The 14,227-nt window shown below is 41.1% G+C and overlaps 1 protein-coding gene across 3 annotated transcripts; it reads right to left on the reverse strand.

Moving 5' to 3' along the window:
* Positions 1-7,687: 7,687 nt before the first annotated feature.
* LOC141484231 (uncharacterized) lies at positions 7,688-10,463 on the reverse strand. Of its 3 annotated transcripts, XM_074179315.1 has the most exons (3): positions 9,951-10,463; positions 9,769-9,870; positions 7,688-9,693 (listed from the first exon to the last, which is right to left on the reverse strand). In XM_074179315.1, exon 3 carries the CDS (start codon positions 9,665-9,667, stop codon positions 7,772-7,774), a length of 1,896 nt encoding a protein of 631 aa, XP_074035416.1. In that variant the 5' UTR covers positions 9,668-9,693; positions 9,769-9,870; positions 9,951-10,463; the 3' UTR covers positions 7,688-7,771. The 3 variants fall into 3 exon arrangements, with proteins under 3 accessions (XP_074035416.1, XP_074035415.1, XP_074035414.1); XM_074179314.1 differs by having other exon boundaries at positions 9,769-10,463; XM_074179313.1 differs by having other exon boundaries at positions 7,688-9,711; positions 9,769-10,463.
* Between the last annotated feature and the right edge of the window lie 3,764 nt (positions 10,464-14,227).

Raw genomic sequence — 14,227 nt, forward strand, 5'->3', positions numbered from 1 at the left:
GCTCCTCCAAACCACTACCTGCCATGATGAATCCAATCGCTGACAAAAAGGACATCAACAAATGAAATCCTCCTAGTCTAATGAAGAGCGACTTCAACAGGCTGTCATGAGATGCTGCGGCTACTATTTCACGAGCTTTAGCATACAATGGCTGATCAAAAGTCACCATTGTTATCGTTTGACCATTGCTAGCCCCTGTGGTGGGCCCCTATGGTTTGATGTTTTGGGACACTTACCATAGGTGAAGAATGAACCACGTCGCCAACCTGATTTTATACCGTGGCCCAAACCGGCCGACTTTCATACTCAGAGATCGTTCAAATTCACCCTCTCAACGACAAGGGAGCTGTGTTGCCAGAGAAAGATGTTTTGGGAAAATTCAAAAACGACTTGAGTATGCCACAATAATAACTTCCTGTTTGGAATCGAGCGGCTGTTCCCAAACAGGTAGGAGGTTGCTTTGGTTAACTAGATGTTTGTTATAAACCTACTGAATGACAAACCAACGTACATTTTAAACATTTATTGAATAAGAATTAAACTGATATTATAATAGTACACACAAAAACAAAGAACATCAGGTGCATGTAATTATCTAAACGTATAATATCGGAAAATTATCAATTAAAAAATAGAAAGTGTGTTCGCTAACAATACCTTCTACCAGTCTTACTTTAAGTAGCAGATACGCCGTCTTACTCGATTCTGATAACTCATAGCAGAAACGATACCAATATATAATCATTACTTTTCTCGCCAGTTCATGTACAAGAGACAGTGAGACATGTTTACCAATCATTTACAAGGATTCATTTTTCTGTAATTCTACAATGTCAAATTCAACAACAGGGAACATAATATCAATAGATCTTTAACATTCGAGTATAACAGTATTAATAAACAAATACACAACTTCAACACAATAAAAATCATGGCACATTAAATATTGAAATTCGCTATCATACCGGGGACTCTGTTCACCTGTACTATATTCCCAAATATACAAAACCAAAATGGAAATAACTCATAGCACAATTATCTCAAAAGGTATTTAAATAAATATCGTCTCGTAACGATGACATGACATAATATCTATGGATAACAAGGTAGAAACATTACACACAATTCATAGTACATATTAGGTAGAAACATATATGACAATTAAAATATCATTACATGTAAAGTTTTGCTATGACCAGACAACCATGGATTCAATAACTCTTCGAATCGCAATCATTTAAACACAGATATTTACGTAAAATAGAGTTTAGAGGAGGCTGTGACAACACCTTTTTATAAATCTTCGGAGATTGTTATTCTCGATATAAAGTCTACACTTTAATTACCAATGAAAATTCGGTCTTTCTTTTTGAATGATACTCACGTAAAAATGAGCTGTAATACATCATTTTTTCGTAATAATTTGCTGTTACTTTTCCTTGGGCCGGTTTATTCTAAGCTCGAAGAAATTTTCGGTCTTTTTTATTTCGGCAATAATATCGGGGGTTATGAAACTTTGTTTCCAACTGATTAAACTTTTTGTTACACGTAAATTCACTGACAAAGATTATTTTTCTATTTAAACCGAAACTAACATTTCGCGTGACATTTTACTGACGGAGTTCACTTCAATTTCGCTGATTCAAACTAGACTGATTATCACTTCGCGTAAACTTATTACTAACGGAGATAGTTTCATCTTGACTGGTCAAACTAGACTGATTAACACTTCGCGTAAACTTATTACTGACGTAGATAGTTTCATCTTGACTGGTCAAACTAGACTGATTTAATGCCCCCCATGCCCCTCCCGGGTTGTGTGCCCAGGTCGCAAGCTCCCTCCTTACGGAAATGCTTCCGCAGGTTTGGACCTGGCGACCCTTTCCTTCCACCCCCGTTTCTTAAGGAAACGGTCCTCAATCCAGCTGCTGGCACTTCAGCAAGATTGATATCTAACCTCTTTTGGTTGGAAACCAGCCTTTAGGTGCTTTTATTTCCCTATCTAACTTCTCGATTTAAATTTTTTTTTTTTGGCTCTTATTTGTCGCGGTATTCCTAATTGAATTTTTGCATGGGGGCCCCCAAAGCTAACGGCGGCCAGAGTTGTGATAGTCGGGCTTTTCCCAGTGAAGCTGAGAAATGTGATTTTGAAATTGAATCGCGGTTTTCCTGTAAGAGAGTATGTGGTTAATACATTTAAGATTTTTATACTTGCCTGAGCCGCCTGACGGCGACTCGTGGGGGCGGTCTCTGATTTTGTCTGGTCGGCCTTGGATGTTTGTCCCTTTCTCGGAACCTGGGGTCATCCATGTTCAACGTATCGTGTAGATCGCGAAACGCTGGATTTAAGTGCGATCTGATTCTATCGAACGTGCTTTCTGCATGTTCTCTCATATACACGTCCACATACTGCGTGTCCAGTCCTAGATCTCTGTATATGAATCTGTTTGGGATGTAATACGGTGCATTTACGGCGGCCCTTACGCTCGTGTTCATAAATGCTTGGATCTTCTTTCTGTATGTCTGCGCGCACTGGCCCCAGGCAGTGCATGCATACAGAATTATCGGCATTAGGATCGTTCTGATCATCAGTAGCTTGACTTTCAGTGCCATGTTACTACTTCTTCTTATGATCGGCGCCAGGCGTCTTCTGGCCTGTTTGGCCATTCCAATTCTCTGTTGTACGTGTTCCTGGAATGTTAACTTCTTGTCTAGGATGACCCCGAGATATGTTGCTTTGTTTGTCCACGGAATCTCTTGTCCGTTGAAGATGACGTTGCCTTCCGGTTGTACGAACCTGCAGGTGAACAGTATCGCCTGACTCTTGTCAGGGTTGATACTGATCTTCCACAGGTTAGCCCACTCCTCTAATCTGTCTGCCTGTTGTTGCAGGTATCTTGTAACGAGTGCTTGACTCCTAGATCTCGCCAGCAGGGCCGTGTCGTCCGCGTAGAGAGCCAACTTGTTAAAGTTGTTCTCTGGCTTGGGCACGTCTGCCGTGTATACGGAGTAGAGGTGTGGCGAAAGGACTGCACCTTGCGGGACTCCTGCCTCCAGTAGTCGAACTGTTGATAATTCGTCTCCTACTCTGCAGCGGCATCGCCTGTCAGCTAGAAAAGACTGGATTAATCTTACCATTGGTTTGGAGTATCCGAAATCGCTCATCTTGGCTAGTAGCCCGTCGTGCCAAACTCTGTCGAACGCCTTGGAGACGTCTAGGAAGATAGCTCCGGTGTTGTGTCCTTTGCCAAGGTTGAAGCCTTCTGTCGCAAATTCCACTACCCTCAGGACTTGTAGCTCTGTTGAGTGTTCTGATCTAAAACCAAATTGTTCGTCGGGGAGGATCCCTAACTCTCTGGTTTGTTCTTCCAGTCTCTTCAGGATGACGCGTTCCGCCACTTTGCTCATGGATGGCAGTAAGCTTATTGGCCGGTGGTTCGCTGGAAACAGGTGGTTCTTCCTGGGCTTTGGTATGTGGATTACCGTTGCCTCTTTGAACTGGTACGGGAAGTGTTGCAGTCTGAGTATAGCATTTATGATGTTGGTTATGGCTGCTATACCCTTTCGTGGCAGCACTTTCAGTGCTCTATTTGTTATATTATCTGGGCCTGGTGCTTTCCGAGTGATAAGGTGCCTCAGAATGTCCTTCACTTTTTCAGGCGATGTCGGGGCCAGGGGTTGCGCATTATCTGTTCGTCGGTTGAGCCTCCGTACCGTTCTTTCCACCTGGTTTTCTATTTCCTCTACCTCGTCTGTGAACGGGACGTCATTCTCTTTGCACTGCCTTTCGAAGTTGTCCGCGAATGCTTCCGCCTTCTCCTGGTCAGTGTAGACAATTCCTTGCTCGCCGTGTATTGGTGGGCAGGGTTGTCGCGGTCCGTTCCTAAGTTTCTTCTGCATTTGCCACGCAGATCTATCTTCTGTGGCCAATTCTTCCAGACGGGTGGTCCATTGTCTTTCTCGGATCGCTTTCAGCTCTTCTTTCAGTATCCTGTTTGCTCTATTCATGCACCTTTTGTCCATCGGTGCACGTGTTCTTTGGTACTGTCTTTTCAGGCGTCTTCTTATTCTGATTAGTTCCATCGTTTCTGGTGGAAGGTGCTCTTGGAAGTTAAAGCGCGTGGCTGGGACTTCCCTCGCGCTTCTTTCCGTTGTTTGTGTGATCGCCTGCTGAAGCTGGTCCGTGGCGTTCTCCAGATCTGTTTTTGTTTCGATGCGTGGTATCTCACCCAGCGCGTCGTGTATGGTTCGCTGGAATCTTGTCCAGTCTATGATTCGCTTCGTTGGGTTGTCTGTTTCCACTTCTCCCCTTCCTATTGTGAATAGGATGGGGTTGTGGTCTGACGACCCTTCCTCTAGTACTTCCATCTCCGTAGTGTCGATGTTTTGTACTAGCGCGATGTCAAGAGTGCTTGGGACTGCGTCTGCTTGCGGGTAGTACGTTGGGCTGATTGATGCTACTACCTCGATGTCCTCAAATTCGTCTAGTAATCTTACTATATCTCTGCCTCTTGTGTTTGCGAACCTACAGTTCCAGTCTGGCGACTTTGCGTTGAAGTCGCCGATGGCCACTGTGGGATGGTGATCTGGGAATAATTCTGCCATGTCGGTTCTTTCTATTCTTCTACCTTGCGGGGGTAGGTATACCGACGATATTTTCAGCTGCTCGTAGCGTCTCACGTTGACTCTGACCGCTACTGCTTCGCCGATTTGGGTTTCCGGTCTTCTTTCTTCGTTTTGCGCTAGGTCTGTTTTAACTAGTAGCGCAACGCCTCCCGCGGCGTTGCGCCCCCCTGGCCTGTCTGTCCTGTACATGTTGTATCCTGGGATGCGGTAGCTATTTTCGCTTCTTATCCGTGTCTCCTGGAGCGCCATGACGTCTATTTCTAGGCGCGACAGTAGCTCCAGTAGCTCGTTTCTTCTTTCTGTGAAACCGTTGATGTTCCACGATCCTACGACTAGTCTTCCAGGCACTCGTGCTGGCATTACTGTCGTCCGGGTGCTTGCGTTAGTGCAGCTAAGACCGCTTGCGCGATCTTCTGCTGCTCGGTCGTTAGACTGCCTAGTATTTTCACTAGGTCATTTCCGCTGTCTGCTGGGGCTTTTTTAGCCGGCTGCGGCTTCGGCGTCGGTCTTCCCGCTTCTTTGGGCTTGTTCCAGGCTGACGTTCTCTGTTTCGGGAACATCTTGCAGCCTCTGTAGCTTGCCGGGTGCGCCTCCTTACAGTTTGCGCATTTGGCCGGCGTTTCCATCGTTTTCTTGCACTCTCTGGTATCGTGGTTTTCACCACACTTGACGCAGCGTGCCGTCGAGTGGCAACATCTCTGTGAGTGACCAAAGAACTGGCATCTATGGCATTGGGATACCAGTCCCCTGTTTATTCTCTGGGGCTCTGCCCGTACAATTAGATTCACTCAGGTTCTGAGCGTAAATATCCTTTCTTCGTTCTTCGGTACTTTTACTAGGAATAGTGGCAGTACCTTTTTATATCTCCTGGAGGTCATCCTGTGACACTCTATTATCGTAAATCCTTGTTTCGCCAAGTCGTTGTCGACGTCCGCTGGCTCTACATTCTCTGGGATGCCTCGGATGACCGCGTGCAGCGGGATTTCTTTTTTAATTGAATATGTGTGGAAGTCCAGGTTTCCTGCTTCCAGAAATTTGGTGGCTTTTCGCCACTCAGTTTCACTATTGGTGTATAGATAGATGCCATCTCTCGTTAATCTGGCTTTGTTATAGCCGATTTTTTTGTCCGCCAGGTTTTGGGAGATCATACTCCATTTTTTGGAATCGTGAATAACGATCGGTGGTGGCTTTGTTGGGTCTTCGCCCGTTGGCGTATTCGAATCCGTATTCGAATTTGTGTTGGGTTGTCTAGTTGTGTCCTCACTTGGTCTGTGGGTTGGCCAGACTGGGACCTCAGTTGTTTCTCTTTCACTGGTTGGTACGACTGTTGGTACGTTCCCAGTAATGGACGTCGCTTCCATGTTCACTGTTTCTTCAGTCTCCATTTCCTCCGTTTTCTTTTCCAATACAACAAGCCGCGAGGTTCTCTTCCTGGCTTTTCTTGCTTTTCTTGTTTCCGCCTTTTCGAAGCCGTCTTCTGTTTCAGTGTCGGTAGTGTTCTCCGGTTTTCTTTGCCTTTTCTGGGAGGCTTCTCTTTCCGCTTCCTTGTTGGCGGCGGTTTCTATTTTCCTGTCTTTTTCTTCTTGTTGGTTCTTCTTGTCGTTTTTCTCTGGTTTCACTGGGGCTTTGCCTTTAGTTCCCTCCTTGTTTTTCTCCTGCAACTTTTCGGCGGGTTTTGTCTTTTCTTCTTGCCTTCTCCTGCAACTTTTCGGCGGGTTTTGTCTTTTCTTCTTGCCTTCTCCTGAGGGCTGCGTTTTCGGCCAATATTTGGTCAAACTTCTTGTTCATATCAGCCATTTGGCTGACCAGTTTGTCCAGTGTTTCGCGGAGTTTTGAATTATCTTCTTTCAGCGCTCTGTTTTCCGCTTCCATTTTCTCTAGTTTCTCGTGCTCCATTTTTCAATGGGCTGGGTCCCAAAAGTCCGTAAAAGAAAAAAAAAAAAAAGAAAAGAGAGTTTAATCTCTTTCGCTTTTATCGTGTGCTTTCGCACTCACAGTTCTGAAAAGAACTAGTCTCTTTGTGTTTAGTTTTCACGCAACACAGAACGTATTCACTTTATCTCACTTCACTTCTCACTACACTTCTTACTTCACTTCACTTTCAGTAGGTGTTACCTCTACGAGGGGTTTAATGCAAATTTTGCTTCGAATTTATACTCAGAATAATAGGCGATAACAGAACACGTGCAATTTGCAGCTGTTAGATTCCCTTTGTTTTAGTGACCACCTGGCCTCATTAATTTTCTATAATAAATTACTGATTACAGTTTTATGATTATTAGAGGGATGCCGCCAACTCTTTATCTTTCGCGATGGACTGAACGCATCGGGATTTTCGCTTAATTGATATTAATTGTTCTCGCGAGTCGTCTGGCGTTAATTGATCAATTTAACAGTTCTTCGTGTCTACGTATTTTTAATTACCGACGCACGGTCATTCGGTTCGTCACATTCCTCCCTTCTTAATAAAAAGATGATGACATCTAATATGTCGTCATCGCAACTAGATTTAATGCCATGTTTCTCGATGTATTTCAAGTCTGTCTTAATTCACAATAGTAATAATATCATATCGTGGGGTCAATACTACAACTAGGTAACTACAATTCAGCTGTTTCGAGAAAAACGCAAATTAAAGTTTTAGTAAGGTTTTGGAAGACTGTGGAGACTAAACTAAAAGTTATCTTACTACCATTTCTGGATTATATTTTATTAGAAGTATTTATGTCTCGTTTTGACCACAATTTTCTAAGAATTGACGAGAAAAATTCCTTGAAATATAATGTATCCTAAAAAAAAATCAGTTACCTAGTTTTAGCAATAAGGATATTTTTGATGTTGAGTTAGAAGTACTTACATTCCAAATGATCAATGTTGTATTTAATAAATGATTTTTCATATCCAATTTAGGAAGCCTCCATAGCACAATGTTAAAGTCAAACTAAATAATTCAATCACATTCAACAAGCAGGGTAGTAAATGAATAGTTTATTTAGTATTAAGTATTAAGTTTTTATTGAAAATAATATTAATACTATTTTTTTACAAGCGAAAAATCAAAATCGATAAAATCTAACGATGTTATTTAGTTAAATTTACAAAGTTAACAATAAAAATTGAGCAAAAACAAAACAATAATAAAAAATTATAGATTTTCGTTGTCAGAATCGTCAAAATCGCATTCGGGCTCGCCGACATCTCCATCATGAGGCAGATCAAGATAAAATTGTTTGTACCTATCTCCGAGTGCTGGGGGCTTTAGTGTGAACAAAGAAACCAGATCCCTGTATTTCAAGGAGGTAATGGGGATTGGTTGATCATACCGCTGCTTTAGCTGCAAGAATGTGTGCCGACGGCTTCTTTTATTAAAGTCTAAGATTTTGAAGGGTTCATCAAAATTCTCCCTGAATTTCATCTTATACGGTTCGGATTTTTCGAAACGCATCCAGCTCATTTTTTGCCACCGCACTTCCTCTGAGTCTTCACCCTTCTTCCGGTTCGTAAGATTTTCCTTCATAAAAAGCTTGTAATCATTTATATTTTCGATAAGAAGATCGAACACTTGGTAGGGTTTGTCCCCTTTTCTTCTTGCGCTTCTTGCGATCTGCTTCAAGTCTTCCGGCCACGACGCTTTGCCTACTCTTTGCAGCTCGGTGGCTACAGCTGAATGCATAGAGTCACACTCCATCTGTGTATGGCCCGGGACTAGAAATTTCATGTCAATGACTGGTATATTATCTAGCTCCTGCACAGCAATCATGAACATTGTTGCGATGAACTGATTAAGATTTTGCCCACCACATCTGTCACTGTAAAATACTACGTTTTTTACGTTACTAGGGAGGCCTTTTAAAAACAAGTGAACGCAACTTGCTATTTCACAGCTTCCTCTACCTCCTTGGGTCTGGTCCCACATGTAGCAGAAACCTTGCTGTGAGTTCAGTGTATATATCGTAAAATTGTACGTAGCGAGTCTTCGTTTATAAAATAGAGCATTGTTAGCTGGATCAGATGGTACGAGAAGAACTTGCTGCAAATCGAAATTAGCACATACAGATTCACCATTTGAATTTTGTGCTTCTTCTTTGTCTTTCATTTTTTCGGTACGAGCTCTATCTTTCAGCTGTAAGTGCTTTGTATAGTCTTCCTTTAAGGTGTCTTTCTCGTTTGATGAAGCATTGGTGTAATGAGAGCAAACTCGGCACTGATCCTTTTTTGGATGATGGAATCCTAAATTGTAGCACTCGTTGAAAATTTTTCGATAAAAAGGTAAAGTTGCCTTAGGTTCATCATTTTCACTACAAACTTGAATGTACATGTTGTACATTCGGTTAACGTTCAGACTCTGATCCAGGTAAAGGCGCTTGGTGGTTGCACGACAGTAATGAGACGGCATGACAGGAAAACTTTCGATGTGTGCTTTTACATTTTGAACAATGTCTGGTGGAGTTTGCTTCTTGATGTGTCTTCCTCTCTTATCTTCTTGGTTAGTATTTTCGGTGGTTCGCTTTTTCATCGCTATGTCTACAACACCTTTTTTAATGCCCAAGGTATTGAGGAACATTGTCTTGCACACTTTAACTTTTTTTCCCTGGCTGGGAAGATAAAATGTGACAGTAAAATTCCGTTTTGAATTATCGGCTGTTATGCGCTTTTTAGTCAATTTTTCAGTATTGGCATGAATAAAATCCCTCTGCCTGCTATATTCACCTAATGCATAATAGGCTGAAAAAATCCTATTTCGCTCCTCTTCCGAAATTTTTGAGTTGCATTGGCTCCTGCAATTTTGGCACGGGGGTTTCATTTGGATCGCAGGTATAACTTTCTTCCGTGAAGAGACATACGATTCGCCCCTAGCCCTCTTTTCCTTGCTTAAAGTCCTTGCCCATTTGCTTGGACATCTAAACCGTTTTCGTGGTTCCACCGTCGGCTCTGGAAACACCTCCATTCCGTCGAGACGTCCAGTGCTGTTCTTCTTTTTTCGGATCCGATGTGTATGGACGTAGTCAGTGTCACTTTCAGAGGTTTCGTCTGCAGACATTTCCTCTGGGCAAAATTCGGAGTGTTCTGATGAGAACAAAGGCTCTTCATCAACTTCCTCATCTGTATCATAATTGAAGTTAAGAGTGTCGAGTTTCTCACCTGGTCTCCTAGTGTTGGTTTCAGCAGAATGACTGGGCCCAGGGATGGAATCGCTGTTGTAGGATGTACCATTTAAATTCCCCACTTCTTCTGGTTGTGCCGCTAGTAACGAGAAATATAAAATTAGAATAGTTGATTGTAAGCCACTCCATAAGTAAAGTGTTTGATGAATGGTTACTCACAAGTCTCTCCAGTAAAGTCATTTGCTCTGTGAGCTTCAGGTATAGCGTGATGTCGAGAGGATGGACTACATGGTCTAGCTTCTGATTTCAATCTGCAGTCGTTACCTACATCAATATAAATGAATGTAAATTATGAAATTATGATATATTTTCCTAATGTAATTTTAAACCGGTACGGGGACCCTTGCAAAAGTTACATGAATATACTATCGAACAGAACTATTAGAAACATTAGAAAAAAAAAAATGTTAAATTCTTGCATGACGAAAACTCGAATGAAAAAATGTATAGAACGTAAATTGAAGGAAAAAAAATTAAACTGTGAATCGAATCCGATTTGAAATCAAATATAAAACAAAATACTTAGAGGTACTTCAACCCGGCACCTGCCTCACGCATTTTCTGATATAACTAAGCGAGCGGTGATCAGATATCAACCAAAGTCAAAAGGTCTCAACTGAAAATCAAACTTTTCTAAGGTGTGGGAAGAAAACAAAAGTTTCAATTACTTTATTGAATTGTAACAACATTACAATTAAATTTTAATACGGCGTCCTTGATTGCTTTCCGTGCTTACTGTGCCGCCAAAGATCACATCAAAGGAATTGCCGCCATGAACCCGGTAGAATTCATTGCTCGGCATAACCTACTGGCCGCGCTGTATGACTATTCCGATAATTTTAATGTCGGCATTCTATTTCATTGCTCTGTAAGTTCTAGTTTAAAAATACTTTTTGATATTGACAAAAGGAGTTGGTATCCTCAATTACCTAAGTAAGTTATTTAGCCGGTAACGGTATTTTAATGAATTGATTAATAAAATTATACTTACTAATGTTGATGTCGCATAATTGCAATATACGTCTTGTTCTTGAATACATCTTGGAGTTTTAGAAGAATAAAGCACTCAATATCACACACTGTTTACATCCAACCTTACCAAGACAACTAGAGCCACCTGTTGATTTTAAACATGAAGCCCCAGACTTGTAGTGCTACAACTAGACATGTTGAGTTGCCTAATTGTTGCTTCAATCTTGCAGTTCTGCTAAGTTGAACAACTAGATAAGTGAACTTATCTAGTTGTAGATTGAACTTTTTTTCTGATCATCAACTTATCTAGTTTTGAAAACTCTAAATAACTCCTGTAAAATGTCTACAACAGATATCTAGTTGTAGTATGGTGTGGGCCTCACCTAATGGAATTTATATGTGCACTTATCCAGATTTCGCCAAATTTGTAGTTACCTAGTTGTAGTTCTCACCCCACGATATTACGCTGGCGTACCTGGTTTTCTTAACTTACTTACTAAATTTTATAGAATTGGGAGTTGTTGACTATGTACTAAATTCTTGTTTAAACTATTAATTGATATTGTACCAACACCCAATCACTATATAACAGCTAATTCCTACATATTTATATTCCTTAACAAAACTTACACAACTTCCGTGACTTGCTAGCTATTCGCTGTCGCTACCAGAGGTATTCTTACGTAACACCAGCAATTTGTCCCATGGTCCATTTAACACACGGCGATATGCCGTGCTCGGTCCGGGTATGTCCTGTCCTGCGGAAGGCGGTGCTGCTTCAGAACGCAATTGGCATCTCGGAAATCTTATTGGTGATACGGTCGGGGAGGCCGTAGGTGTGATCATTGGCGATGCGGTGGCCTCAGGAGGTGGGACTCTGCTTACTTCACAAGTGAACCTGCTCCTGGTCATGGGCGATGCGGTAGCCTCAGGGGGTGGGACTCGGCTTCCTCCACAAGTGAACCTGATTCTGGTCATGGGCGGGGGTACATCTGGCCATTGACATTGTCAACTGTTTCGCTGTATCTGGGTGAGGGTGGCGCCTCTCGAGGTAGGTCTCTCATCCACTGACGATACGGTCGGCTATATGGGACAAATCTGTCTTCTCTCGGCGGAGGCAATACCTGGAGTGGTCTCATGGCTTCCGGGCACCACAAGCAATCACAGTAATCAATTCCCATTTCCAGTAATGTTCTGGTATACATTACATGGCATACCACAATATGGGAAAGTACGGTACTGCGTCTTTCCATTAAGTCCGGTCTGTCCAATATTAACGGAAGCTGGTCCACGTCAAGCACTAGGAATTTCAATAGTACTCGGAGTATTTCGCGTCTACACTCCGGTCTGATCAGGTACCTCAACGAATCTAATAGGGCTTCCATACTAATATAACTGTCTTTCTTCAAAATGATGTGTTCGGCAGGTTATTGTTAGTTACCCGATTTTCACTTTTTACGAGCTTTAAGTTTTGATTAACTATTTAATCGCACTTTAATTCGAAACTCACACGAACTTTTCGGCGTAGCGGAACTTTCTTGAGCAGTGTTTAGAACCTCAGGCACTCGCGTCGCAACTAATACTGAGCTTGATCTTGCTTCAGATTATTAAATAGGGATGAAAACACATTCGTCTTTCGCGATAAACCTAATTTGAGATACACTCTGTTATGGAAATTATCATATCCATATCTTAAGTCGTAATTCCTTATATCTATTACATAAATTCACAATATAATGTGACTCTTGGCCCATAACATATCTTAAGTTTTCTTTGCAAAACACAATTTTGGTGCTTTATCGCGTAATTAATAAACTATATCTTCATATTTCCAGTAACTCCTGGAAAAAGGATTAGTCGACACTAATTTATCGTGTCTCTCTTCGATAGGGGCTGTCATCAATGGTTCGGTTTTTAAGGGTGTCACATTCCTATGTGACCCGGTGGGGTTATCGCCTCTCCCAGGGCAGCATTCAACGTTTCCATCTTCTTTATCTTTACGATGTTGGTGCATTACGAAAACAGTTAATGTATCCCAGATGGCAAAGAATAGATATAACGAGCATCCTTCTAGTCGATGCAGCGCTATCATATTCACAAGTGTCTCAATTAGGAATTTAACTATCCTTACACAAAAATATATTCCCAACACTCCGCTGGTCCATTCTCCTATAACGGTGAACCATCCATAAAGTTTCTTCATTGTTGATTTGGCTAATTTTTCTATTTCTCTCTCAGAGAACATATTCGTAGAATCTAACCCTTGACTGGTTACCGACCTTCCAGCTATCCTATTTATTAAAATATTATTTATGGCTTGTCTCTCTGCTACAAACATTAAGTTGTCTTGCGCTCGTCTCATTTCAGTATCTGTATATATTCCACTTCGAGCAATGTTTCGTATTTTCTGGAATTTCACTTCATCTTGGCTATACAGACTTATTTCTTCCGGGTTATCTGCGGGACTAGGATACGGACTAAAAGCTATCCACTTTCCATCTAGATGAAACACAGGGGGTAAGACAGGAGAACAATCTGTCTGTTGAGCAAACTTCTGTAATATTCTAGATACAGGTGCCATAAACAGGCTACGGTTGTTATACATAACAGGTAACTCTTGGTAACAAAATTTATCACGCCTAATTTCTACTATGACTGGTAAACATTTTAAAAGATAAATTATTTCTCCGGCAATTTTCACAACATAACCAGGCTGAGTTTTCAAAATTAAAGCGGCCTCGTCCTTAGATTGACGAGCTATAGCCAAACGATTTACAAGTATCTCTCGCTTAAGCAAACACCTTCTGTTTATTGCTTCTGATAACATATAGTTAACACTACGCTTAAAAGATTGTTCAATATAGAGAAATTTCGAGTTTACATAAGTGATTAAATCAGAATTTGGATTTCCATTCGCTATTTCCCACTCCATACGTGCATAAGATAAATTTCCTCTTAATTCTATTACTAATATACGAGGGTGTTCAGTAACCCATGCTTGATAATTACATTCTGTTAATTCTATTAATTGTTATACGGAAAATAGAGTTTACTTATTAATAAACAAGAACGTTTGTATTGTCCGTGTAGTCACTTTTGCAAAATTTATAATTGCTCTTTCTTTCTCGCTAACTTCATGACTGTGAACGTTATCTAATTCAAAACGTCTCGTTTCCCTACTCGTCTTAACAATTCTTTCTACCTTAATCATACTGTGTGGTAAATGTCTTTCCTTTATCCTAATTATCCTATCAAACATCTTGACTATCCAATTACTCGCGTCTTTTCAATTTACAATTCAAACTATCTTTTCATGGAATGTTTAAGTATTCAACTTTTATAATTACACTGATAATGCTCTTCTAACCTTTTCTTACTTATCATTATATTTTATTTACTTCACAATTTATCCTTGTCTCTTTATAGATTTGATTTTTCCTTGAATAATCCGTTCGTCTACTAAC

Source organism: Leptinotarsa decemlineata, unplaced genomic scaffold (assembly GCF_025532065.1).
Source record: "Leptinotarsa decemlineata unplaced genomic scaffold, Ldec_3_MD MMD2_tig00005002_RagTag_RagTag, whole genome shotgun sequence".
NCBI lineage: Eukaryota > Metazoa > Arthropoda > Insecta > Coleoptera > Chrysomelidae > Leptinotarsa > Leptinotarsa decemlineata.

Excerpts from the sequence above, each read along its gene's own strand:
- LOC141484231 (XM_074179315.1), bottom strand. The coding sequence starts at position 9,667 with ATGTCTGCAGACGAAACCTCTGAAAGTGACACTGACTACGTCCATACA.